The sequence below is a fragment of the Ammodytes marinus genome (genome assembly GCF_949987685.1).
Source record: "Ammodytes marinus genome assembly, chromosome: 14".
NCBI lineage: Eukaryota > Metazoa > Chordata > Actinopteri > Uranoscopiformes > Ammodytidae > Ammodytes > Ammodytes marinus.
Window position 1 is genome coordinate 8,703,404 of NC_137218.1, and position 26,386 is coordinate 8,729,789.

The window sequence follows — 26,386 nt, forward strand, 5'->3', positions numbered from 1 at the left end:
TCATTGTTTTATTCAATAATCAAAAAGGCACTTTACAATAATAAAAAAAAAACGGATGTATAAACGATCTACTGTTGTCTGTACTTGTCAAGTACAGACAACATGAGCTCAGCATTTATGCCAAGTTTGACATTTATATACTATCTTTTAACTTGGGCATTTTAAGATTGTTATGTAATGTAATGTAATGCATCCCATGTATAGCTCATTTATACAACATGTCCATACCTCTATACCCCAAAGTAATGTAAATAATGCATATTATACACCATATTAAAATTAAATACACAATATTTAAAATTGTTTCACCAAAGGCAAGCATAATAATAGTCTATTTGGTAGGACCTATACACCAGGAGTTGCATAACCAGAGCCTGTGAGATCATCATGAAAAGATACTTCAAATTGTAAAACAATACAACTTAAAATACTCAGCCCCTCCTCTTAATCTATCTTGGATAATTTTGATAATGAATAGGAAAAAAGTATTTTTCTTTTTGCCGATGGCCTTTGTGGACAGAGGGGCCCTTATATACACCAGCTTAACTTCAACTCAAGCTTACAAGCAAACTATCTCTGGTAAAGTTTTAGTTTTTCACCACACAACATAAAATGAAGAAGGTGAAACAGAGTACGTTGCACATGTAGTATTTATTTGGTATGAACTGTACTGGTTATTCATTCCTGTGTATGTTTTTAAGCAGAGACTGTTTTGCATCATGTTTACACTTTACTTGTTACTGAAGTTGAAGTTACTGTATAACATTAAAAACACTTATTCTGTAAAGATTATCAAAAACAATCAAGAGGGTCAGAACAAGTCATTGGATAAATCACACCAATTCATTTACATGAAGAGGAAAAAAATATACATATTCACAGTCACACTAATAAATTAATTTGGATGAAATTCAAAAGTACGGAGAGAGGAAAGAACATCACAGAATAAGTAGAGAGTAGATATATATATAACGCAGTATGTATGAATGAGGCTTGAACAAAGCAAAGTAGGACACATCACCACAGTTATTCATTAGTAATAAGCATACAAACTCTCACCGCCTCACATTCATTTGCAGTGACAATGACAGAAAATGTAACATAAAGCTTGGCCTTTAATACAAATACACGATTCTTATCCATCTAGTATGAAAGGAGAGTTCAGGTTTCTTAAGATACCATTTAAATTCTCTATCAATGAAAAGGTTTTGCTTTTAAATAGATGGATGAAGATGTCAGTATCTCAAGGTATAAAAGATATCTCAAAAACTCAAACTATCTATTTAATCTCTAACTTACCGAAGGAATTGTGTAACTGTTCCTCATGCTTTAAGAGCTCAAAAAATAACAAGCTTTCAGTTCAAAATGTAATCTGCATTCCATCAATTCACACTGGAAAAAAAGGGATTGACCAATTTTCTTGAATTGAAAATGTAATGAATAGATATGCTTTTAATGACAATATTGTCAACAAAAATGTTCTTTTTAATCAAACACATACTGTACCTAGAAATAGTAAATACTGAGAAACTGATCATTTGGAGTGGTCTCTTAATTTTTTCCAGAGCTGTGTTTTATGGACCCAGAGTATTTCTGATCTCTCTTGCCAGCAATCTAATGGATCTTAAACGAATAGATCATCAGTGTGTTAAAATGAAGGCTGACTACTACACTGTCAAACTCCATGCACTTACTTACTTTTGCTTAATGGATATTGTTTGTTGGACCTCCATAATGGTTAGCATTTGTAACACAACTGCAAAACCTACAGCAGAGGTGATGATAGTATGCAAGAGGAAATAAGAAACAACCAAGCTCTTCGTTCAGTTGACTGTCAATGATAACGGCTCAAGAACCCCACTAAATCTATTTTATCCAAGGTTGTGGTCACTTCAGGTAGTGGATTTTTTTAACAACATGTTTGAACAGAATGGGTTTTACCCCAAAACGTTGCTGTTATCAAGCAGGCAATAAGTGTTATGATAAATTCAGGATTCGGGTAAGGAAAATAAACTGACCCCAACCCTTTCTGACGCACTGCCGGGAAAATAGATATTCATCGTGTTGTATACTACGGTAGTTGGGAGATCAACTACCTTCAAATTTCTCCAGCAGTTTTGGTTTCACAGCCCAGGCAGCTGATGGTGGCTAATGTAAAAATGGTAAAGCCTGTGCAACTGTTGCACTACATTTTAGCATTTACCGTTATCCTGTAATTGCTGCCTATGGCCAGAGTGGTCAGTGCTGTTAGGCTGAGATCCTCCTGGTCGGTCAGGGAGTCTCTGAGCCATACAGCAGCAGGATCTCATGTGAGAGGATGAAGGTGAAGAAGTAAAGACAGAGGTCAGCGAACACATCGCCCATCCTCCGGTAGGTTTCCATGGAGCGGTTGATGACCTCCGCGGGGATACCGGACAGTAACAGGGCCGTGGTCAGCATGGTGGTCTGGGCCTTCTTCTCTACCTGGAAGACAAAGGAGGAGTATAAGACAAAGACATGATGATACATGGCTGCAACTATGTTTTATTTATTCATTGTTGATTTATTCAAGTTACATTCCCAGCATACAATGTAAATTTGAGATATCAATAATGGACTATAAAGATATCTAGAACAAACTCACCTTTGGAAAATATTTGGACAACCCCATGTAGGCCAGTTCAAGGGTCAGAAATGGAGCAAATATTGACTAGAATGAAAAGAAACATCAGTCACATTACCACAATAATATTATGTTTCTATTTCCCCTCACCAACATGTACAACATATTATGAATCATGATGACACATTCATTTTCTGACATTTGACACCTGAAAGGATATCTCATTTTCATGTAATGACTAAAGACTACCAGAATAATTATTATTCTTGTGTTCAAAGACAATCTAAGACCACAAGTGAAAACATGGTACAGCTATTACAGAAAGTTAATGACTAGAATATGAGAATGTATATGCAAAAATCAGCTCATTTGCCCCAGTACATCCTTAATCATTGAGTGATAGAAGATTTTGTTTTAAATCCTACAAAAAAGGGCTATTAATATGTATTGTCTTAATTGGATAATGCTCGTCACCTACTGTCACTAAACCCTGAGAAGGTTCTATCGGAGGCCCATGGATGATTTAAAGATCTACATTCTCATTGATTAATGGCTCAGGTAAAATAAACAATAGGCCCATCACAGTTCTGTCAAGAACACAGTGTCTACAGTGAGCAGCCTCACCAGATACTTGCAGACAAACACCCTGACAAACAGGGCCAGGAGGATGCTGCCAATGAGCCTGAAGGCTCTGAAGGGATCAAACTCCTCTGGTTCAGACTCCGCGTCCTGGGCAGGTTTATCATTGGCCAGCTGACCGCGCAGTTTCATGGCATCATCAAAGCGGGACAGGTATTTCTGGAGGCCTCGACGTGGGGATCCGCTGATGTCGTCCGGTACCCGCTCCCCTCTCGGCCTCTGTCGGAGCCCTGCGATGTCGTCTTCCAGAGAGCCTGTGGGCGGGTCACTGCAGCCCAGCAGAGGGGAGCCCCTCCTCTCTGGGGTGGCACTACGGGAGCGGTGGCCCAACACTGAAACCTCTGGCAGGAAGGGAGACGGTCTGGGGGAAGATGAGGACGAAGACCACGGCTCTGTCCGGTCCAGATCCAGATGGAAGCGGGGTTCAGTGGGACGTCGGGACGCTGCAGCTGAAGAGAACATGGGTGACAATGACATCAGGTTTATTTTTTATTTTTAAGTCAGCGTCAGCAAGAAAAAAGACAATGATCCAGCTACAATTTGCAGAGATTTTCTCTTTAGTTGATTTTTTTTGTTTTGAATAGTTGGAAACCAAACAATGAAATTTAAAAATGTTTTCTGATATGATTTCATAGAACAAACAATTAATGATATTTCAATAAAAAAATAAATCTTTACGTTAAGAGCCCTTTTTTTAAATAATGTGTCTGTTATATGCCATAATGCTCTGCATGATATGTTTGCTATTTGAAAATGATGTAAACAATAGATGCTACCAATTACTTTTTATTTACTCATAAAATGCACAGCGGTTGTAACTTATTAAAATAAACAGCGTTATAAGATATTTTAAAGATGGAATTAAATCATTTTAAAAACAGCTAAGGCCTTATTTTCTGTTCTACTTATTCAATGGCTTTTAAGACATTTTAGGGAGCTGTGGAACCCCTCCATCCCATGTTTCAAGAGAAAATCCTCGTCCATCAGCACTGTCGTTTAAAATGGGTGAGTTATCATTGCATACCTATGTTTTCAGGCTCGTTCTTCTTGGGGTATCCCACTATCCTGTTCATTCTATCCTCTGAATTCATGAGCAGTTTTCTCCTGCGGATCTCTGCTCTCCTCTGCGCCGCAGACACAACCCCAGCTTTCTCCTCCGTGGCCTCTCCGGACTCCATACTGCGATAAATTAGCCTGCACTACGAAGTATATTCACTCACAAAAATACAGAACAAAAAAGAACAGCTATGCAAAAGCTTACTGTCGACAACACAAAAGAGTCTGAATCAAACCGTAAACATGACAGAGCGTTGTCCGAACAGAGGAACGCACAATGATGACGTGTACGCTGAACAATTGGGCGAAATGCCCGCCACGCTGACTGACAGGAATCGTATGTCACTGTAATGAATGGGGAAAATATCCCGCATGTAATAATAATGAGAAACCTTAGCATTTCACTAAGTTGCTAAAAATTAAGACAAACTAAATGAGAAAACAATCTCTCTACTTTGTATCTCAGAATGAAAAACTTAAAATAATTACAACAATTCTCAAAATAAAGACTGATCGTGTCACAAGGGGTGATAGTGTTATTCCGTTGCGAAAAAGCAATTTTAGTCAGTCAGCCTGGTCCGTCAAAAGTGCAAGGGAATGGAATTAAATCCCACGACATATCAGGGAACTAAACACATACAAATCGTTTACTAGGCAGTTAAGACAATGGTTGATCAATACATAGCCTATACATGTCAGCACTAACAACACTATGTTTTGATTTTATTTCATTTTTTCACTGGTGCTTTGTATTTTGTGTTCTGTTGTTTTACCTTACTTAGTCAGTTCTGTTTGTTCTGTGATGTCCTGTTTTGTGCTCTGGGGTTCCGTCCTGTTTATGTCGTTGTTTTTATCTTGTTTAATTGTATTTTCTTTTAACATTGATGTCAGGGAACTACAGATTAAAAATAGCCTTTTGGCTAATTCTGGCATTTTAACCCTTGTATGATCATGTGTTTTATTAATTTGCACTGTTCCCTTTTTAAATACATTTAATTTAATTTAATTTGAGATTTATGAATTAGATCCATGTGTATGCATGGCTTATAACATCTGACAAAAACAGTGTTAATGCATATATTCCATTATTTATATTTTTGTCGACAAAAATAATTAGTCTGGGGGCTGCTCGTGCTGTAGTGGTTAGAGCGCACACCAATAGAAGCTCAGTCCTAGTCGTGTTCTGCATGTCTGCAAGAAACTGTCTAATAAAATCATAAAAGCACCCCAAAAATGTGTCTTGAACGTTTACAGACTTTCATGCATCTTGCTGGAAAGGATCCTGGAGCCTGTCGGGGACAGTACTATCCCTATCCACTGTTTCAGGGGTTTGAATGAGCAATGGTCGAGTGGCACAGAGTTTACACACCCCTGGTTCTGACTTTGCATCTGCTTTATTTCCCTTTTTAGAGGACATTTGGATATATTTGCGAGGCCTGAGGAGACAAAACTGTACCATATTTTACAATAAAAAAAAATATGCAATGATTAGAGTTGGTCTGAAAACTAATTGTTATATTGTGTAGTTTTGATGTTCTTATTCTTGCCCCAGTAATTATGTCGTTACCCCCAAAAGTGAAATAATTTTTGTTATTCTTGTGACACACTTTGTATTTCTTGAGGCACATTTTTTTAAAACTTTTTGTTGACCAGAGTCTTTACATCTCAATGTGTTAATCCAAGATATATCATGTTATATGTCTGCTGGTGTGGTCGGCTGGTGTCAAAGCAAACCTTTTGTCAGGAATTTCTTTTTAGGGAATCCATACTTTCTCTCTCTTGTCAAGTGTGGTCATGACGCCAAATCGAGTTGTAAGTCTTTTAGTTTTTTTTGTCAAGTCTATTTGTCATGTGACTGGAGTCCACACCTCTGCAATTTACTCTGTACAAACACAGGCTACTTTTTATTTTCATCAATTTTTTTATGAAAGACAATTTTGTGCATGAAGACCAAAACATATTAATTTGTCTATTCCTAAATACATATTTGTGTATAATACATAGATTACAAACTGTATGAAATCAGACCAAATCAAAACCCTTCAATTCACACCCAGTCAAGAGAAAGAAGTGACTATATTGGTCCATATTCCGTTTTGTAGTCTTCCTTTTCACTGAATAAACACAGTTCAGCCACCAACACACAAAACTACATTTAAAAAGTCCCAAACATTTTATTTTCTTAGCGTCACCTTTATGTATATACTAAAATCGTCAGCATTTCTTCACCCTTATATAATGAAATCTTTTCAATATACAAGTATCAATAAGCATGATTAAAAGATCACAATGGCTTTGTTATGTCTGTGTTAAAGAATTTCCCATATCCTATTTATATTAAAATATTTCATATATAGAGTCTGTATTTGAACAGATGTTTAATAATAAAAAGTGAGTTCCCATACAAGGCAATTATAGAATTTAATCAGATTGGGAGGCTCATAAATTATTATATTATCAGAAAAAAAGAAGAAATAAAAAGAACAGGGATGTCGCCAGTGGTGTTCTGCATGTCCAGAGACAGAAGAGATGGCAGAAAGCTTGTGAAGGACGGATCAGACCAATGAAAACGACTGTCCGCTGCCTGTCCGCCGCACATTCAAAGCAGCCATGACGGCGAGGTCGATCCGCCTTCCAACACCTTTGATGTTTCTGCCTTTCACAACAGAGTCTACGGATTTGTTCGACACACAATTATATTGACTGAGAAAAAAATAAGCACGCGTTCTGTCCTTCAGGTACAATATTAAAGAGTGTTGTTCTGTATACAAATACTCCTGCTGACATCCAATAACAGTCCTTGAGCGCAAACATACCAAAACATACTCATCAACCTAAGCATACATACATACATACACACACTTGACTTGTTTTAGTAAAGACGACTGTGCTCTTCGAACAAAAAAAACTTCACACATACATTTGCCTGGACTGTATCTGAAAGATAACTCAGTAAGATAGCATTGTTCTATGAGAATAAACACTGATTCATCCAAATCGTTGATAAACATAATCATCTTGGATTTCGTGCTTCTTTTTTTTCTTCTTCTTCTTCCAATGCCATTTCTTCAGCTGGGTAAAAAGTGCCAAATAAGCATCAGAATCGACTGTCACTTCATCCTCGCACTGTCCATCACATAGTTTGATTTGAGTGACGTGTCACATCAGTTCAGATTAGAAGATTTTCCTCAGAGAGATGGTGCACCACAACTTTAAGACGCATTGACACACACACACACACATTCATACCCCATATACATACATACGGACACATATACACAAATGCACATCCTCACTTCAGTGTTCCCTTGTCTCCACGGTAGCACTGAAGATTATTTGGAGATTTGCTGTTGGAGGTGAAGCAGGAACTCGTAGTAAGACAGGGCCGACTCCGTTCGGTCCTCCACCATGTTCTGCATAAAGCTGGCTTTCCGCTGGCTCTCGTCCCTACAGAGTCAAAAGGTAAAGTGTGAAATAAAATAAAACAAGGTAAGAGACGTCAGTTTTAGTTGCTCTGATTCTTAACTTCTAAAAGGGCTGATGAAGAGAATTCAAGAGTTTTTTGTATTATGGAAAAATCCAACAAAAAAACAAAACCCATATTGTCTGTTGCCTACCTGATGACGTGTAGGGGGGGGAAGAAGGGCCTCTGATCCCTCAGCCAGCCAATGAAAGCTCTGGTTCTCTGCGACTCGGCAGTGTCCAGCTCTGGCAGCATATACTGTGAGAGAAGCAACAATCAATCAAGTTCATTAAGTTCAGGCATGCAATATGACCACAGCTGGAGAAATGTTTTATAAGTGCAACTGCTGAAACTAAGGTTTTCTTACCAGGTTCTCAGGCACAGCAGCATAGTTGGGAACTCCAAGGACTTGTGTGAGGAAGGTGGGGTGGCAGTTCCGTCCGATCCACAGATAGATAACCTTTTGGAATAGAATTAAGTACATATAGAAAACACTATCAGTATACTAGAGTATTCTTAGTAGGGAGAGCTATCACTGAACGCACGCCTCATTACTGTGTGCCTTAAATAAGAGATCAATCTTGTAGACTGTGTCTTTGATTTTAGTACAAGCTTCAAGAAACCACCTTTTTTTTTAATGATATTAACCCACTCTACTCCCATTCTATAATACATTCGGCTGTAGAGAGAAAATATATACAAAACGAATAATTAAAATGGTGCAGACATTGTTCCTCTGGATGCAGCCCAGCAATAAATTAGCTTGTTATGAGAGATAACTTTTAAACCTGTGGCTTAAAGCTTCGTACCGTTCCAGCATCCATGAGGAAAGCTGCCTCCCTGCTGAGTTTCTCCACAGACAGCTGCAGCAGCTTGGGCTGAGGGATGGTCCGCTCACTGATGTTCAAAGCTCCCTGAGGACGAGAAGAGAAGATTACTCAGTAACAAAACATTTGAAGATATTAGGTTGAAAAAACAAACACCTAGACTGAATTTAGAGTTTTTAAAAGCAAAAGAAAAATAATAATAACTCAAATTCTCTAACAAGATGGTTCTATTCTATGTATCAATATACTACTTGCAAATATAATTTTACTCCAATCATATCATTTTAATCATGAACAAAAAACACTAAACATATGCCCGTTGAGAATATACTTGACCTTAAAAAGGAAAGTATATGTTACTGCTGCATGACAGAAATCTCTGTCCACTATCCGAGCTGTGCAGGGGCTTAAGCCAAATGTCCTCCTCCTTACCTCATCGTTGAGATCGTCGACCCGGTACAGAGCAGGGTGGATCATCAGCATGGAGTAGATCAACGGCTGGTACTTCAGCTGACACATGGCAGCCACCCGGTCATCCAGCCTGGTGCTGGTGCCCGTCCTGAAGGCTTTCTGAAGGGCGCACACACAAACATATAAAACTGGATCAATATGGGCCCAATAGTGTGGTTGATTTTTATTTTTTTTTTATAAATAAATGCTTCTTTCTTCTTTCTGCGCCAGAAAAATGTTGAATAGTTGCATTTTAATGTTGTGTGTTCACTAACCTGTTTGAGAAGGGCTAGAATGAAGAGAGGGAAGAGTCTGAGGCAGACCGGGGCCAGCAGGCCGGGCTGCTGGATGGTCAACACAGACTGTCGGTACGACGACAGCGAGTCGATGGCGGCGTTGGTCATCGCATCTCTGGCGTCTCCCATACTGGCTGTCACAGAGCGGTCCACAGCTAGACAGAGGGGGGGGGGACATGTTTACAGTTGTCCGGAGGAGACAAAATCTAATTTTTTCAAGTCACTGTGTTACCGATTTTTTGGGCCTATAATCAAATAAAAAATTCAACTGTACAAAATGGCTCCAAGTGAATCCTAGAAAAGACACAGACTTAGAACAAACAGCATTTCAATTGTGTCTTTTGCCATCCTGTGCCATATTTTGAAGTAAGCAAAGTGTCCTCTCCTGCTCTCTAAGTGAAAGCAAGATGAGACAGGACAGATCTGGCTGCTCAGTATGCGACTGTTGCTGGGCAACCATAGCTGTCACCACTCATCTCCATCTGTCAGTGCTAAAAACAGCAGAGCGGATGAAAACACTGCAATTCTTATGTATCTGGCCGACCAAATGGCTATCTAATTAGGAAACATTTGTAACTCAGTAATTTTTGTAGAAATGGCATTCAAAACTAATTATCTCTTGTAGTAGAGCATGGCCTTAATTTAAAACATGCATGGAGGGGAGTTTGAAAAGGTTTAAGATAGTGTGGTACATACCCATGCAAGCTAACAGTCCTGTGATGGCTTGAACGTCAGCCCCAGCAAAGATGTCTGACAGAGAATTGACCACAGGGAGACACAGGGTGTGGACACGGATCCTCCTCTCTCCTGTGAGAGAAAACATTGTGTTTGAACAAGAGACAAATGAATTATGTGTCATTTTCAAAATAAAATAAAATAAAACTTTGCTATGTGTACCTTTGCTGGACGTGTAGAGAAGAGCGGCCTGGAAAGAGACAACCTGCATGTCGTCCAGGTTTTCCTCGATGGACATCTGAACGGCAAAGCCAGCGTCTGGGTTCACGTTGGGAAGGGACAGCAGATCCGTAGAGCGCACAAAGAAGTTTCCATGGAACGTGTGGATGGACATACCTGCAGAAAGACAAAGATCAGTCAAACTGCAATGACACCATCAAACTGTTACACTTAACTACAACCAATAACAACAAAAATGTTTACATGTTTCAACAACATTTTGCTAAATAAGTTTATCACAGCAGAAGCCTGTGCGGTTGCCTAAAGGGAAGATATCACCTAACTCAATCATAATTTTTCAGTTTGAAAACAATGCTGCAGAAACACCGAAAAGCTTTAATAATCAGAATGAATTGATTAATGACAGTCAAACAACCTACCTTTTGTGCAGCGTATCCTCATGACGGCCTCGAAGCCAATCTTCCGGGTTAGATATCTCTTCAGGTCCTTCTGGAAGCACTCCACTTGAGCGGGGTTGTGCTGGTGGTGGTAGGAGGGGTAGTAGTAAACGCTTCCCGCCGAGTATCTGGATATGCAGCCTGGGAAGAGAGAGAAAGCCCACAAGAGGAGAAATGAAGTAACAATGCGATGCTGATTGTCGTATTTTGGACCAGATAAAAACAGATTCACAAATAATTCCCTACTCTCTTTTCCTGGCTGATGACTCTTGTTTCTGTCTCCAGCTTTTTTCCATTACCGATGATGATATAACGTGCCCTATTCTACTCTACTTGACTTGACAGAAATGACTTGGCACTTTTTAGCGATGAATGTGACTATTAATGTTCATTTATTTACATTAACTAGCTGAATCAAGCGCTACAGATTTAAACCATCATGAAAAAGGTCCAATAAACCCTCCCATTTATCTGACTTACCCAGTGATGCCAGGTCACAGTACTGAGAGCTGAGCAGGAACAGGTCCACAGCCACCTGCTGGCCGGAGCAGTCCAGAGCCAGCTTTTTATAGAAGTCCGTTGCTGGGGATAAGTGCGGGATGTCCTGAAGGAAAAAACAACAGGTGGCACGTTAGGTCATCATAAAGTAAGGCGACTACTCAAAATGAATCAAAAGCAAATAACATTTCTCAAGATCCTCATTGAAGTGAGGGAGAAACCTTATCACCAGAGCTCTTACCTTGGCAGATGCCCGCTGGTTGGGGTCTTCTCTGGACTGGAGCGCACCCACACCGAGGTTCGGCAGCTGGGTCTGGAAGACAGACATGCGCCCTCCGGTGGGCGACACCAGCTTGAAGGCTGCTTGCAGAGCTGAACCCAGGGCAGACTGGGTCTCCATAGTCTTCTCAAATAAAGTTGGCAGGCTCTTCAGTAGATCCTGCACAAGCTGAAATACAAATATAGGCAGTGGGGTTTTAAATTTGTGAACCGATATTGATCCCCCAATGTAAAACATTTGATTCAAAGTAAATCTTTCTTCCATTTGCAAGGAGGTGGGAGCCCAGAATAAAAGGTGTGGTAAGTGCTCTCTCACTCGGCAGTGTGGCCACATGGTTTAAATATACACCACAGTAGATATTAATGTTATTTTCTACTAGGGCTGTCACTTTTTCAAAAAATTAAGTTCAAACTAATTTTAAATGACGCATAATTTGTTAGAATATATTCGAATATACCCCCCCCCCCCCCCCCCTCCTTAGGGCTTTTGGGCTGTTATACACATACTATCCAGGTTTACAACATAAGCCCCTTTTACACAGAGATTGCGGCATATTGACGGAACAACATCACTCCAATATGCCGGCTTTGCTTGCTTCTGTGTTATTTACACAGAACCAAGCAACGCCGGCCTGCTGGCGCATCAGTAGCTCCTTTTACACAGCGCTCCGGAATGAAAGAGGTGCTTGTAAACAGCGTCAGGTGTGACGTAAACATTTAGCGCCGCGCCGGTCAGCTGCTTTACAACAACAACAATGGCCGGTGAATTGAGAGCAGAAGTGCTGGAGCTTGCAGTAAGAGGGCCGTATTTTACTGTCCCCACGATGTGCCAGTTGATCTCGCTACGCGCTGAGTCCAATATCACTGGGACTGTTAACCAAACTGACTAAATCAATCCGACCGCTTCACCTCTGTGTGTGTGTGACAGGTTAGTTGTGAGCGAGTCTCTTTGTGAGGGCAGCGATCTGCCAATCAGACATACACATACACACAGTGTGTGAAGTCACGTTACTGTAGACAGAAATAAAGTGTGGATATACGCTCAGACTTAGGATAATAATAGCGGCGGCGGAATGTGTTAGCAAAACAGTAGCTCTGTGGCTAACAGCTGAGCCGGAGCCTTCAGTCAGCTGAAGCAGACAGTCTAGCGGGGCGAGCAGACTATTCCCCCGTTACTAGGTCGACCTTCAAGCTGAACAAGCTTCAGCTTGTCGGTCTTTATTTCTAGCAAGTGACCCGTTCGCTATACTTTATCCCTTATTTAGCCTAGCTTTCCATTGTACAACTTCTCCTGGGCAGAAATAGACTCATACACTCTGCAAAATGAAGCGCGGGGGTTTGGATTGAGCAACGGACCTTATGATCAGATAGATTATACACCGTTCCTTTTATTTGGTGATTTTTACGGGACATCAGGCCGCCGTGATTAATGTTAAACACACGTCCTTCAACTGCTAACATGGTCGCATGTTTAGAACACTATGGAACGTCAAACGCCCCCCTGTTCCGCAACAACAAGCTGGAGCATTTAAACAGAGAGGCGGAACTGATCGTGTCGGGAATCTTACTACCCCCCGAGGTAGTAAAATTCCCGGAACGATCACTCGCACCTTTCTTCCCTCGTTCCGCAACTGTCGCATTTACACAGCTGGGGGGAGGGCCGAAAGGCCGGCATATTCCCGGCTTTCACTGGCTGTGTAAAAGGGGCTATAGGTTCTTACCTCTTTGCATTCATTGAGGTTTACTAGAAGGCTGTCTGGTGTTGGTAAAAATATATCTGTGAAGCAAAAAAATATTTTATTCAAACAAATATCTTCAGTTTATAGAAACACTGATATCTTAATAGTGATGAGACTTTTTGATTTGACTCCAAGGTTTAGACATTTGAGAAAGTTTCCCCCTAAAGTAGAAGACAACGGTTCCTGTTTATGTTAAACTGGAGGTTACTGACAGTCAGTGATCTCAATATCTTATATATTTATTAGTATATATATTATACATAAATTATATATTTATATTCATTAAACTTCTGCAGTAGGTTTACATACAACTGGTGTCATGTTGCTGTAGTAATGAGTGTTTGGCCTCTGCTGTCAGCTGCGTCTCACCTTCAATGTCAGACACGATTAGCATCTGAGGCTGGGAAAGTCCTTCCTGAAGGTTGTAGAAGTGGATGGTGCTGTCAAAGGTGATGAAGCCAACTTTTGTCCGCGAGTCTCCAGGAAGCCTACGACACAAACACACACACACTTAAACAAAGCTAGCACTCAGTGACAGGGATTACCTAAAACCTTGATTTAAAAAGTCGTACTTCACACCCGCAGTCACACCACTTCTGTTGAATATTACGTCACATCATGGCAATAATAAACAAAACAACCATTTGCCTGTAATTCCCCTTTTTCTGACATAGTGGTCTACGCCTGAATGAATAAAATGTAAGTAATAACTTATTTTAAGCAAACATTTAAAGACAATTTGTGTATGGGCCCTCTGTACAGTTTAAAAATATAACAGGGAAAAAGACCTTGCTGTCTTCTTAACATCTCAAATAACTGGATAATGAACGATGTACATACGCATTGATGTTTTCCAGCAGTGACTGGCAGAACACATTCAGGTAGCCCGTCTCCACAGCATTGTGGGATACGTCAAGAACGAAGAGGTAAACAGCAGGCTGTGGCGGCCTCAGCTGGGTAAATATGGGCAAACACATGCAACTTCAAAGTCAAAGTCCATAAAGACCAAGGATCACAAATTACACACACAGATTATGCATACATAATTTAATAGGTATTGGTCTTATACAGAGTTTCATAAGAACAATTTAAATTAGCTAATTATTTACAATAAACTTGAGGACGCAGAGAACTGATCAGATCTTAAACCAGACTAGTGCCAATAAAGCTGTTGAAACCCACCATGTATTCTGAAGGTGCAATGAATTCTATGGTTGCGTTCTGGACCTCCGGTCTTTTGTGTGGCTCTCCGTACGATCTGCTGACTGGGTTGTACATAAACTCCTCTGGAACTACACACAGAAATAAAAACACCATTTTGTGAAGTTATAGTATTAATTAGTGCACTATGAACTTTGTGTGTAATTCTAGCCAAAAAGAAAGACTTCAGTCACATAAAGGTGAAAATATGTGCTGCATTATATAAACTGTATAATATGATACATGATGATAAGACAACATTGAACCAATGAAGGGAATAAACAATTAATAATCCAAGATTCATAAACACATATATTTCCAAAATGAACACACAATTAACAGGTCTGTACTTATTCATAATTAGCCTCCAGTAATATAAACAACAATCACCCCTGTTACACTGAACCGGTTGACCCTGAAACTCAGTGCACTTTCTCTGGTGTTCACACAGTAGAAAAAAAGGATAAGATGGGATGAAAAATATCTGAGTTTGTCCACACTACAATTTTGTCTTCACTAATTGTGCTAAGAAGAAATATTATAAGAAACTGTTGGCTATCAGATGTCAGTAATAATCCTAAAAGATGTTCTATGTAAATGTTGCATAACAGTAGTGTAGTAGCTTCATAATTAAATATTTTTGGTCATTACAACCAGCTCCTTTTCATCATTCATTTTCTCCATTTGTTGCTCAATAAAAAAATACTTGACATTTTGTTGCTAAGCCACAGTAATCAGCTCCAGTGTTCTCATTAACAGCTGCTCTTTCAGAGGATCAAATCTCTTTCATCACTCATCCTTACCATCATTGACCCGAAAGCACAGGTTGCACTTCCACCTCCTCTGGTCCAGGAAAGAGACAAACGGGTTGATGTACGTTCTGCAGGACCGACACCTGACGATGGTACTGGATGTCACCACAGGAAGCTGCTGTAAGGAACAAAAGCAACCCGTGTGTGAGAAGAGCCTCCAGGCAAAGTCATTCTCTCACTCTTGCAGCTTGCTGAAACTGGCATTTAAATAAAGACTTTATTGTTGCTGTACAAGTTGTGTAACGTCTCCGCTGTTTGTGTCCTCAAATTACCTAGAAAACCCCCCCCCCCCCCTGCAAATTCGTTCTGACTGATTTCGCCCAGAGGTGTATTCAGTCAAACCCTACTATGAAGGGAAACGAGGATTCTCAATGTCTAATGAGTACAAGTCTGTCGTTATTTAGCTAAATTAAAGAAACTTAATTGGAGATTAGGCTGCATGGGATTCCTTCATTTATTAGATAACTTAGATTAGTTAGGTAATAATAAGTTATTCATTTCAAGTCATTTTTTCATATGAATAAGTGAACTTCCTGTCACAACATACACACAATGTTAACACAGGTTGATCGATTTAGCATTTTGTGATTTGGGTTTTACCGAGAGATCTTTGAATGGGTGGAGCAGCAGGCCCAGTGGCATCTTGGCTTTATTGAGCAGAGACTGAGTCTGAGGGATGCTGGTTAGCGTAGAACGAAAAACCCTGGAGGGACACGAAAACACACAAGTTCACAATACTTGCGAACACCTAAACAATCATCAAATGAATGTCTATGTTAATAAATGAATCAAAATATAGAAGCATGCTGTCAGTTGCAGTCCACCAGGGCTTACTCTGGGTTGCAGTTGATCTTTTGCAGGTCCTGTGGGAGGCAGGGTGTGGGTGCGGGGATGGGTGTAGGAGGCAACAGGTTCCTCTCCTGCAGCAGGTTGACCACTCTCAGGGCCTCCGGGGTGCTGGACTGGAGGCTCAGGCCCGCCAGGGACGGGCTCAGCTGGGCCGGCCCAGGGCCACCAGGGGGCTGACAGAAGGACAACAATAAGCTATTGAGTTCATCTATTTACCAAAAAGTTACAACGACCCAATCATTTATCTAGTGGCCATCCATGCTTTGATTAAATGTGTAGATATCTGCGGTTATTAATTGGCTCCAAATCTGAGATCATCAAGATTAAATATTTCCTCAGGAAGTGGCCCAGCTAATGTTTCACAGTATAAGATGACACTGATGAAGATGCATTATGGAAAAAAGAAATAGCAACCAGTCCAATGTATCAGCAAACCAAACTTTCAACCGGGTCCCTAAAAGAGCCATGGCGTAAACTCAAAGATTTATTTATTTGTTGTGTTTTTGGTTAAAGTAAATCACATAACAAATAAAGCAAACTGTATGTAGGTTCTGTGAACATGAACTGCTATTTGCTTCTACAGATGCATAGAAGAATGGCTCAATGACAACTCAATGTTTCCACAAAGGAAGGCAGAAGGGTTTTACATGTGTGCTAGGTGAAAAGCAAATACATTAAACAAATGGCAGCGCACATCTTTCCACAACCACTAAGAAAAGAAAACAAACTGTAAATGCAAAACAGTATTAAGTCAGAGCCTGGCTGCTATCTGACCTGCTGGTATGGCTGAGGTGCTTGAGTGTAAGGCTGCGTGGCGGCTTGCATCCCAGGGTGCACAGGGGAGGGGGTGTTCTGGTACCCAGGGGGGAGGGAGGGGTAGTGACCCAAGTGCCGACCAGGCGGTCCAGGCTGGGGCATGCCAGCTGTGGAAGAAGAGGGAACAGAAATGTGTTCAGTTTCCTTGAGGATTCAAACATACTAAATTACAAGGATTACTGAAAAATTAACCATTTTACATGAGAATATCCTTAAACTATATTTTTCTTGCTGTTCCAATTAATTTTTACTTAAAAAAAAAAAAAAAAAGGGAAAATCAATTTCCTAAATTGGTGCATTTAGTGGGGACTCAAGCTGGGGATTAAATACATTTGGTATCTGATGAGTATAACAGTAAAGTATAGAATATTATCATGTAAACCTAAAAAAATTAGACTTGCAACTGGTTGCAGCATGCCAGAACAACAAGCTTTACTCATGTGGCATTTTGTATTAGTACAGAAGCATCAATGCAACAGCTCATCATTTGTTAGTATTAAACACCACTCAAGTGATTGACTATGAAGATATTGTAAAATAAAATAAGGAAAACAGGACCAACAGAAAGAGGACCATTTGCCTATTTACTGCTATGAAATCCTCCTTGGTAAACCTAGACTGTGCATGTGGTCACTGTGGAAAGATCCAATATGTGGCAGAAAATGGCCTTACCCATTTTGCTGTCAACATGATTGTAGCTGTTTGGTGCTTGTGGGCCATTGCCAGCCACAGTCCCTGTTTCAAAGCAAACACATATGTTGGTGTGAATATTTTGAGCGAAACTTTTCACCCTTTCTCTCCCAGTGTGCTAACCAAAGATGATGGGTGTGGGATGATCTAAACCACAGAAAAATATACATATAAGATGGATACAATGGAGTGCTTAAGGAATACAACAATACTATTGACGGTGCTGATGATGGGAATGGATGCATGGAGTTTCAAAGAACGAGTTGAGGTAGTATGGGAGCGATGGTGGATGACAGACCAACTAACAGAAAATGTTACCAAGGATGCACTGGTACTAAAAATAAAAAAGGCAGGGCTAAAGCAGTACTAGCACCCAGCTACATAAGCACAAGTTAAAGAACTGAAAGCAAAGCATTTTTACTCATTTTACATTATCTTGTTCTCTTAGAAATCTGCAGTGCATCCCTAGACACAATGAACAACAGCAAAGAGGGGACAGGATGGACACCAGAGTATTGAGAGAACATCTAACAGCTACAGGACAGATTTGGCCACACCTGGACATTCAATATCTCCCTCCTGGCAGTCGGGCTCAGTGGGGGACAGAGTGCTGTTAGCAGTCCCCCCACACTGAGCTGGCATGTAGAGGAAGGAGGAGACAACGGAAGGTGATCAGAACAAAAAAGGACATGAAGTTAAAGACCCAAGGTTTTCTGATTTTACAATCGGTATCGACCATTCAGAAATGTTTGTACTTCAAACATCCCATTTTAATACTGCTCTTCTAACTTGAAGGGAATTGAAGTTGTAAATATATTTATTCTTAACAAGTAAAGAAAAATTATCAAACCGGTGAACAGACATCAAGTAACATTTAGAACCAATGGAAATCGTAAAGCAAATAAACTGTCCCAACTGTGCAACAGACAACTGCTAACCAACTTAAAACATAGCCTACCAACTGATGGTCAAACATCATTCAGGGCTGCTGCAGCCAGTGACTGGAAAAACATACAATGAACCTTTAAACTGGACACTCTCATCCCTAATTCAGCTTTCAAGGACTCTTTCAAGGAATACCTCACTGACACCTGCCTGGTTAAATAAAAATAAAAATACAAAAATTAATACAAAATAAACTGCATTTGGTCTTAAACATTTGTTCAGACCAAACTGTATCCAACTGTGCTGGATACTGTCTTTTTTATCCAGCACAGTTGATGCAAAAGCTTTCAAAATAAATTGCCAGGGCTAAGCTCATAGCAGGCCATTGGCAGCTTTAGGACCACTGCAAATAAATCAGTCAATGTAAAATGCAAATTAATATAGAACGTTTAAGTGCAAGCAGGTCTGAAGATATTTGGATGAAGGGCAAGCACAAGAATTAAATGTAGGATATATTTTATACAAAAAAAAAAAAAAAAAATTACCATCAGCCTTGGGGGGAGGAGGTGTGGCATTGGCCATTTGGGGCCCAGTGGGAGGGGGTTTCATGGTGGGAGGTGGGCCTGTGGGTGGCGGGCCATAGGGACCTCTACTTGGTTGGTATGTTTGGGGAGCCATGGGATTCATTGGTGGAGGTGCAGTGCCTGGTGAAAAACAACAACAGTGATTAGGACTGACATTACAGATTTATTTTCTTTTCACATTTAGATTCCTTCCTGTAGCATTTTTTTCCTTTTGATTTATCAATGACTCATTTACTACATTTCCCAGAGTAAAGGGGAATCAATTATTTTAAAGTTGGAACCAGCAAATATTTTGTCATTTTGTTTAATACATGATAACTAATCATATATCAAAGTTGTTGTTGAATTACTCTCTTTCAATGAGTACTCTCTTTCCGTAGTACATTTTGTGAGATGTTAATAATAGCTTAGTTTTATATAGGGACTTTCAAGTAACCCAAGGACACTTCACAAAAGTACAGGGGGATGAAAAGAAAGTAAATAACACAAGCAAGGACTGATGACAGGGTGGCACGTAGAACAAGAGCACACATCATGTAAGATGAGGCATCAGTGGTATGTAACATTATGAGCTCTATACGAGGTGACAACAGTTGGTGGCACCACTGACCCACAGCCAGCCAACGTCAGAACAGGGACATGTGTATTACTGCTGACAAACCAGACAAATATGCACTCAAATAAAATTCCTGATTAACTTCTTGATAAAAAAAAAAAATGCTTTATTATTACTTTTTTTAAATTCCTAATATATACATTCCACAAAAGGAATAGTGTATTACCATGCACAATTGGACATGTTTGTTCTACTTATGGGGACAAAAAAGGTTAATGACAATTAGAACTAGAAATGATTATCCATCTATAAAGCAGAATTATTTCAGGGACACACGGTGGTAAAGAGTGTAAGGAATTTATTGGATTAGAGATTAGATTGAGGGGAAGTTGCATGATACAGACTAAAATGATAATCCTCTTTGCTACACATTGTGCACGCCACATCTTTGCATCAGCTATCAGCACCGTCACATGTTACACTTACTCTGAGATATTTTACTGACAAAACACTCAATGGAGCCAACACTTTTCAACAGATTATTATGGCTGCTGGAATAGCTTCTGACACAAGCCACATTTTAAGACAACAGAAAGTGGCACCACAAAGACCCAATCATTTCTCCAGTTAGCTGCTAATGTCACTGTCAGCATTGTACTAGAAGGATATGCCCCGACAGTGCTGCTGGGGGAAAGGTCCTTAAAATCAAGAAGACTCTTCTTGTTGGGACAGGGAATGTGAACAGCAATTTCCAACCCAATCTAACATTAAGACTGAGAGATATGCAGGTTAGCAGTAAAACTGGGACCATTATGTGACGTCTGCTTCTATGAAAAAGTACTGCACTACAGATAAAAAAAAATTCAAGGTTCATTTATACATTTCTATGACGAAACACATTACACAACTAACTTGTATCATGCTCATATCACTTAACAAAAACACTTCATCCAGAGAATATGTTAAATGACTATTGGACACATCAGAATTAATTTAATTTTTTTTAAACCCAGAAGATACATTCCGCTATATCGTCAGGAGAAAGAAATTATTTCAGCAACACAACCTGTCCTGAACCAGAATCGTAAATTACAATTTAGATTTGTTCTTATTGCCACGTCATACTGCTTCTTAAGAATCACATTGGAATCAATAAACTCCGTGTTCCACCTTTGTACCATTTCATAGTAAATGGGCCAGTCAGAGGCAGCAGCCAGCCAACATGTCCAATGTAGGAGCAGAGGGCAATGTCCAGCTCCAACATATCAGCTTTGTAGATATGCATATCTGCAGCACATGTCATCGAAAAAAGACTATCAAGGAAACAGAGTCAAGACGCTGTAATTGTGCTATAGAAAGGTTTTTTTCTAAGGTTTTTCTTTGTTTTTTTTTTAATTGCAGTGATTAGCGGATAAGGACCCTAGATTTATTTGGTTAAAGTTCACCGGCCTGATTTTACCGAAACCTGGACAGGATGATTCACATTTTTATTGATTTGGCTCAAGGAGTGCCTGCATCATTAATGTCTCATTACTAAAACTGGGAATTGTCCCATCTTGTTGGGCAATTACCGTGCAGTAGAGCCTTTGTGTTCCTACCTGGCTGGATGTATCCGTGCAGAGATGTGGGGGGCATCCCTGGGCCTGGGGGCTGGGCTGCACTGTGGGGTGGTTGTGCGGAGCTGTAAGCTGCCGGTGAGGAGTGTGGCGGCTGCGCTGTCGGGCCTGCAGCGGGGTTCACATGGTTAGCCACCGGGCCGCGGGGAGGTGTGCTCATGGAAGGGGGTGGCCCCATTGGTGGGGGAGCTGCTGTGTTGTACTGCCATGCTGCTGGAGCCATGGGCTGTGGGTGCTGGGGGTTTGGGTAGTAGCTACTAGAAGACACAGCGGGAGGGGGAGGTGTGGCCTGCGCAGGGGGCATCCGAGGACCGGGGCTGGCAGACTGAGGAGGGGTATGGATGGATGGAGGAGCTCCCATTTGAGGCCTGGTCAGCAGTGGCTGGCCTTGAGGGGCTGGGTAGGAGTTGTGTGGTGGTGGGGCAGGCTGATAGGAGCTGACTGGGGGAATTGGCTGGTACGGACCAGAGGGGTAGTGTAGTCCGGGGCCGGGGGGCGCGGGGGCTTTGGCCTGCATTGGATTGTAGGCTGGTTGGTGAGGCATGCCGTAGCTGACCCCAGGATGCTGCTGCATGGCTACTGGATTCTGTGACGGACCTGAAGAAGAGAGGAAGGGAAATACAGGCATGTTAGAGGATCTAGGTCCGAGACAACAGGTTGTTAAGCAATGCAATGTCATAATCGTTCCGTTTTAATTTAGCAAGGTTCCATTCATATTTTAATACCCCGATTAATCATGAAGCTGTGTCACACATTTTTGTACTAGTTTGTTAGTCTTTGTGTTGAATGTCTTACATTAGGCTCCTTCTGCACATTTCAGTTTTATTTCAGACTCCCAATTCCTATATACTGTATATTGTTCATTATTTACTGATATTATGTATTTTCTTATGTGCAATAAATAAAAACAAACTAAACAAAAACAGGACTATGTTTAGTTGTTAATAAATATTTCTCATACATAAAGCAAACAACACAGGTCCAGCTATCAATATTTCACAGAAGCTCTTGCAGACTTACACTTCACTTCTTAAATGTTCTGACAATAGTTCATGTGAGCTCCAACCAGAAAAAGGAAGGATGTACTCCCCTCTTTTGTACCAGATGCCTGAATCTGAACGAGGGTTCCAGCTCTCTTGATTACGGTCTTGTCGTGCTTGACCGTAGCCATTATGGAACACTTTTGCCTTACGTTCAAAGGCTCAAAAGCCAAGCCATTGGCATCCAAGACAGACAAATTCAGCAATATTACAGACTGCATGTCTGAAAATAGTTTTTGTTTGTGATTTAAATTTATTTGAATTAAAGCAAATCCTTGGGAATATGAAGATGGCCTAGTAGTACTGGTAGTAATGACACCAAGTGGAAACACCCACCAAATAGCCAATGAACTGACAACCTGAGGTCTAATCTCATTACGTGGATTGAATTTACCATGATCTGATGACAGTGACAGTGAGTAGGGGGCTCCGAGCAAGTCCCATTTTACCTGACTTAAAAGACAGGTAGTAAAACACCACAGACAATTTTGCCATTAAGCAATGCTTTCATTATATATTGTGATACCAAAGTCAAATATACTAATATTTGTTTCTCACTCTGTTGAATGGGAAAATATCAATACCAAGAAAAATGGTGTCATACCAAATATCATAGCATGATGAATTCTTATTGAAATAGTAGATGAAACTACCGTCAGCAGCTGGAAAAAACAATCTCATAGATTTCTCTACAAGTCAGAAAAAAATAATAAGAATGAAATGGATCACAGTGGCAATCAATAACTTTTTTACCTAAATAATATAATAGGCATTGGCAACAGTCCTTCAATTCCAGCGTCAGTGTACCTCAGTTGAACCCTAAAAGATTACATAATGCAAACAGATTGACTCCTATTCCCCTAGTCCCGCACTACTTAACTGGAAGCAGAGTTAAGTCAGCAGAGTAAGAAGGGATTAGAAAGCAACTCTTCTCAATGAGCCAAGATACATGAAGGCAAATAATCCACCTCAAAACTTTGTCATTCTTGAGAGAGCATTTTAAGAACTAAACCTCCCAGTCAGTTACACCTCTTGTCCAATCAATGTAGCAAGTTAAAGATAAACAAAGGATCTTTAAAAGGACCATTTTATTACATATAATGCAGTTATAACCACAGCATCTTCACAATTCAACTAACTTTTAGATGCTGTTCAAAATGTGTGTGCGATTTAAATAAGGGATCTTATGTGAGGTTTACTTGCTCAGACTTAACACATGAAGGTTACGGCCGCCATACTAATCATAATCGCCTGTGTATCACCTGTAGAAACATGTTTGTGAAACAACATACAGTATATGATGTACATAATCACTTTGTCATGATTGATTACAGATATACTTACTGAACCGAACTGTTCACTCATAGACAATGATAATAATTAATTAATAAGCTATTGTTCTGAAATATGATCCCATCCAGTTTTAGTGACATGGCTTTCATGGTGTGTTGGTCAGTATCGTATAATTTACTGATTGATCAGTGAACAGAGTTGGATCCTAGTGACCCATCTGATTAAAGAGAGATTGGAAAGACAGTAAGAAGTTCGGACACATGTATATGTAAATATTTAGAACCCCCCGAGGCATTATAAACTCGAGCTGCAGCAGCTTCATGTGCACAGTACTAGAAAGGTTCCTTTCACTTGCATCTTTGATATGGCAAGGCTGTACACAGTAACACTTTTGTCAGCTGTCTATAGATTGTTTTTCTTCAGGCAACAAGATAGAAATGTGAGTGTAATCTCAACCCGAGGTAACTAATTGGTTAAACCCAGAAAAAGCTCTGCAGTAACATATCTGGATCATCCCCAATATGCCACATGTACAGTAAAAAAGTACAAGGCAAAGTAACCTATTTAGCCTCAGCTATTTAAAACAAATTAACTATTGCACAACAGTAAGGTAATAAGTAACCTTCAGATGGGATTAATTACTGGCAATAAAACTAAACGGGAAAATGACGACAAGTCAGAGCTCGTTTGGAAGTTATTATGGTAGGAAAAGTTGTGGCTAACCGAGCAGCTTGACATAGGAGGATCTCATCATCACCGGTATTGTTTACCAGGGGCTAAGATGGTGCAACACCACAGCCTTAAAAGTTATGATAACCTAAGACCCATATGTTTGTCAACCTGTTGTTTAGCTACTTCAAACCCCCAAAGGTAGCAAACAGTTAACAGTATATAGCAAGGTATACTTAGCTTACCGTACCGAAATAAAGCTTTATTTATCATCTTAAATCAGTAAAATAGCAGAGGCCAAGATAGCAGAGGCCAAGATTAAGCGCAGTTATCCCGGAGTAAATGTACCCGACAGCTCACTCTTGCTTGGCTCACTTTGAGTTAGAGCGTTATCCAGCGAGCTAACAGTAAGCTAACAGTAGCAAAGACCACAAGACCCATGGACTTTTGCTAGTGTTAGCTCGTTACCTGCGCAAGTGAGTTTGATCAATGTTAGCCACTTCGCCTTAAACTAACTTGGCTTACGTTTAAATGTTACTCACCATTCGCATATGTCTGTCCTGTCCCCGTCCCGTTCTGAGAGTTGAACCCCGCTGTTGACATCTTGAAATAGACACCAGGGTCTAATTTAGAGGTGCTTGGTTGGCGAATAGCTAGCTGCGTCTTTAGCTCGCTAACTAGCTGTCAGTCGCGGGGCAACGTTTAAAACCTGTGGCTCTCACGATGTGGCGTTTAGTCGAAGCGCAGTATACGGCGACGTCTCGTAATTCCTTAACAAAGTGAATTAGCAGACTTGTTGGCGACCAAAAGGGCCATGGTTTGATGCTGAAACCCCGTTCAACTACTAACGGGTGAGTACCGCCAGGCCTTGTCAGAGTAATCGGTGTGAAACACTTCTCCTCTTTCACCGGAAGTTGGGATCACCCAGCAGGATCGACGTAAAAATCGTCGGGCATGCGCAGTGTGTACACGTGGCATTTCCTTCTGTGCTCCGGATTTTACAGTCTACTGGAAACAAGAGGACAGAGTAGGCTACAAACTCCCGTTTTAACTACAATCAATCTCTATGTTTTTTAAGCATTTGCTTATGTATTTGAATGTGTCTGAACTGATTTAAATAATCCGCTAATCTGCTCATGTTCAGGGTTCCTGCAAATCCTGCAAAAGTATTTCAATTCATTAGAATAGAATAGAACATCCTTTATTGTCAATGTACAAGTACAACGCGAATCAGTGTCAAACTTTTCTTCATCAATGCTAGTTGAAAAACACATACCATAAAATAAGATAAAGGGGACTTCAAACTGTATAAGGAATAAAAGGCAATAAATATATGATGTGCAAGTGCATGTAGTGCAAATGGTTCTTATTGCAATTGTATGCTCAAGTAGAGCAATAGATATGCAGTGCAAGTTTAATAAAAAGATAAGGCCTTAATCGGTATCAACTTGTCTTTAATTAATCCTTCAAATGTCTTTACATGAGAGGTAGTATTTAATTAATAAGTGTCTCTGATGTTGCAATGTTAGCCTCCAACCTCATAATAATAATATCATAATGATAATGGTTTTGTTTAAAACACAGCATTGCAAGACCCCATATGATTGTGTTAGGACATTGAGGCCCCTGCATGATTTAAGTGACACATTTTTCTTTATGTATTTGCTTTATAGTTGTGTATTTTGAATGAGCTGAAAAATTACCCAACAAAGTATTAACAAAAAAACGTTTTTTCAGCATTTGTAATAGATCATCTTACTTTTTAACTGAACCAAAAAAGTCCTTTTTTATTTTTAAATAAATATTTGACTAAATAAATATTGTTAAGCCAGTACAATTAAAATGTCATTTCGACTGGTATTTAAAAAAGCCTAAAAAAGAATTAAAACTAACTTGCTTTAAGCGGCATTTAAATATTTAACAATATTATTTTCACACATGTACAGCCTAGATGCAAATATTTGTAATTTAACCACCTTATTTTTATTGTCTTTGTTTTTATTATATGTAGGCTACTTTATTTGTTTAGTGCATTTCATACAAGAAATGCAGCTCAAAGTGCTTTTCAATATAGAAATTACAAGCCCCCAGAGTACTTTAAAACATGAATTTTACAATAATTAACATTAAAATAGAAATGGATGAACATCAAAGCAGGGAGAGAATGACGTAAGA

At 40.0% G+C, this 26,386-nt stretch overlaps 2 protein-coding genes across 3 annotated transcripts; both read right to left on the minus strand.

Moving 5' to 3' along the window:
• Nucleotides 1-641: 641 nt before the first annotated feature.
• On the minus strand, nt 642-4,548 carry camlg (calcium modulating ligand). Its single transcript, XM_080040555.1, has 4 exons — nt 4,266-4,548; nt 3,227-3,690; nt 2,624-2,689; nt 642-2,463 (listed from the first exon to the last, which is right to left on the minus strand). The coding sequence occupies exons 1-4, from the start codon at nt 4,417-4,419 to the stop codon at nt 2,272-2,274; spliced, it is 876 nt and encodes a 291-aa protein (XP_079896681.1). The 5' UTR covers nt 4,420-4,548; the 3' UTR covers nt 642-2,271.
• A 1,622-nt stretch (nt 4,549-6,170) lies between these two features.
• On the minus strand, nt 6,171-25,107 carry sec24a (SEC24 homolog A, COPII coat complex component). 2 transcript variants are annotated; one of them, XM_080040674.1, is made up of 23 exons: nt 24,754-25,107; nt 21,192-21,806; nt 18,999-19,157; nt 17,551-17,613; nt 16,837-16,985; nt 16,048-16,235; nt 15,814-15,916; nt 15,205-15,328; nt 14,384-14,493; nt 14,042-14,154; nt 13,571-13,689; nt 13,184-13,239; nt 11,425-11,631; nt 11,166-11,289; nt 10,668-10,826; nt 10,231-10,404; nt 10,030-10,140; nt 9,313-9,488; nt 9,020-9,157; nt 8,570-8,674; nt 8,128-8,220; nt 7,915-8,018; nt 6,171-7,744 (listed from the first exon to the last, which is right to left on the minus strand). In XM_080040674.1, the coding sequence occupies exons 1-23, from the start codon at nt 24,812-24,814 to the stop codon at nt 7,630-7,632; spliced, it is 3,366 nt and encodes a 1,121-aa protein (XP_079896800.1). In that variant the 5' UTR covers nt 24,815-25,107; the 3' UTR covers nt 6,171-7,629. The 2 variants fall into 2 exon arrangements, with proteins under 2 accessions (XP_079896800.1, XP_079896799.1); XM_080040673.1 differs by having other exon boundaries at nt 15,205-15,331.
• Nucleotides 25,108-26,386: the final 1,279 nt, after the last annotated feature.

Bases quoted from the DNA above. Each gene is read 5' to 3' on its own strand.
- camlg (XM_080040555.1), bottom strand. From the start codon at position 4,419: ATGGAGTCCGGAGAGGCCACGGAGGAGAAAGCTGGGGTTGTGTCTGCG. The intron at 3,691-4,265 runs GTATGCAATGAT...TGTTCTCTTCAG, and splicing joins GAACGAGCCTGAAAACATAG to CTGCAGCGTCCCGACGTCCC. The intron at 2,464-2,623 runs GTGAGTTTGTTC...TTTGTCTTCCAG, and splicing joins TGTCCAAATATTTTCCAAAG to GTAGAGAAGAAGGCCCAGAC.
- sec24a (XM_080040673.1), bottom strand. From the start codon at position 24,814: ATGTCAACAGCGGGGTTCAACTCTCAGAACGGGACGGGGACAGGACAG. The intron at 11,632-13,183 runs GTAAGAACCTAT...TTTGTATTTCAG, and splicing joins ACCTCAATGAATGCAAAGAG to CTTGTGCAGGATCTACTGAA. The intron at 10,141-10,230 runs GTACACATAGCA...TTTCTCTCACAG, and splicing joins TCTCTACACGTCCAGCAAAG to GAGAGAGGAGGATCCGTGTC.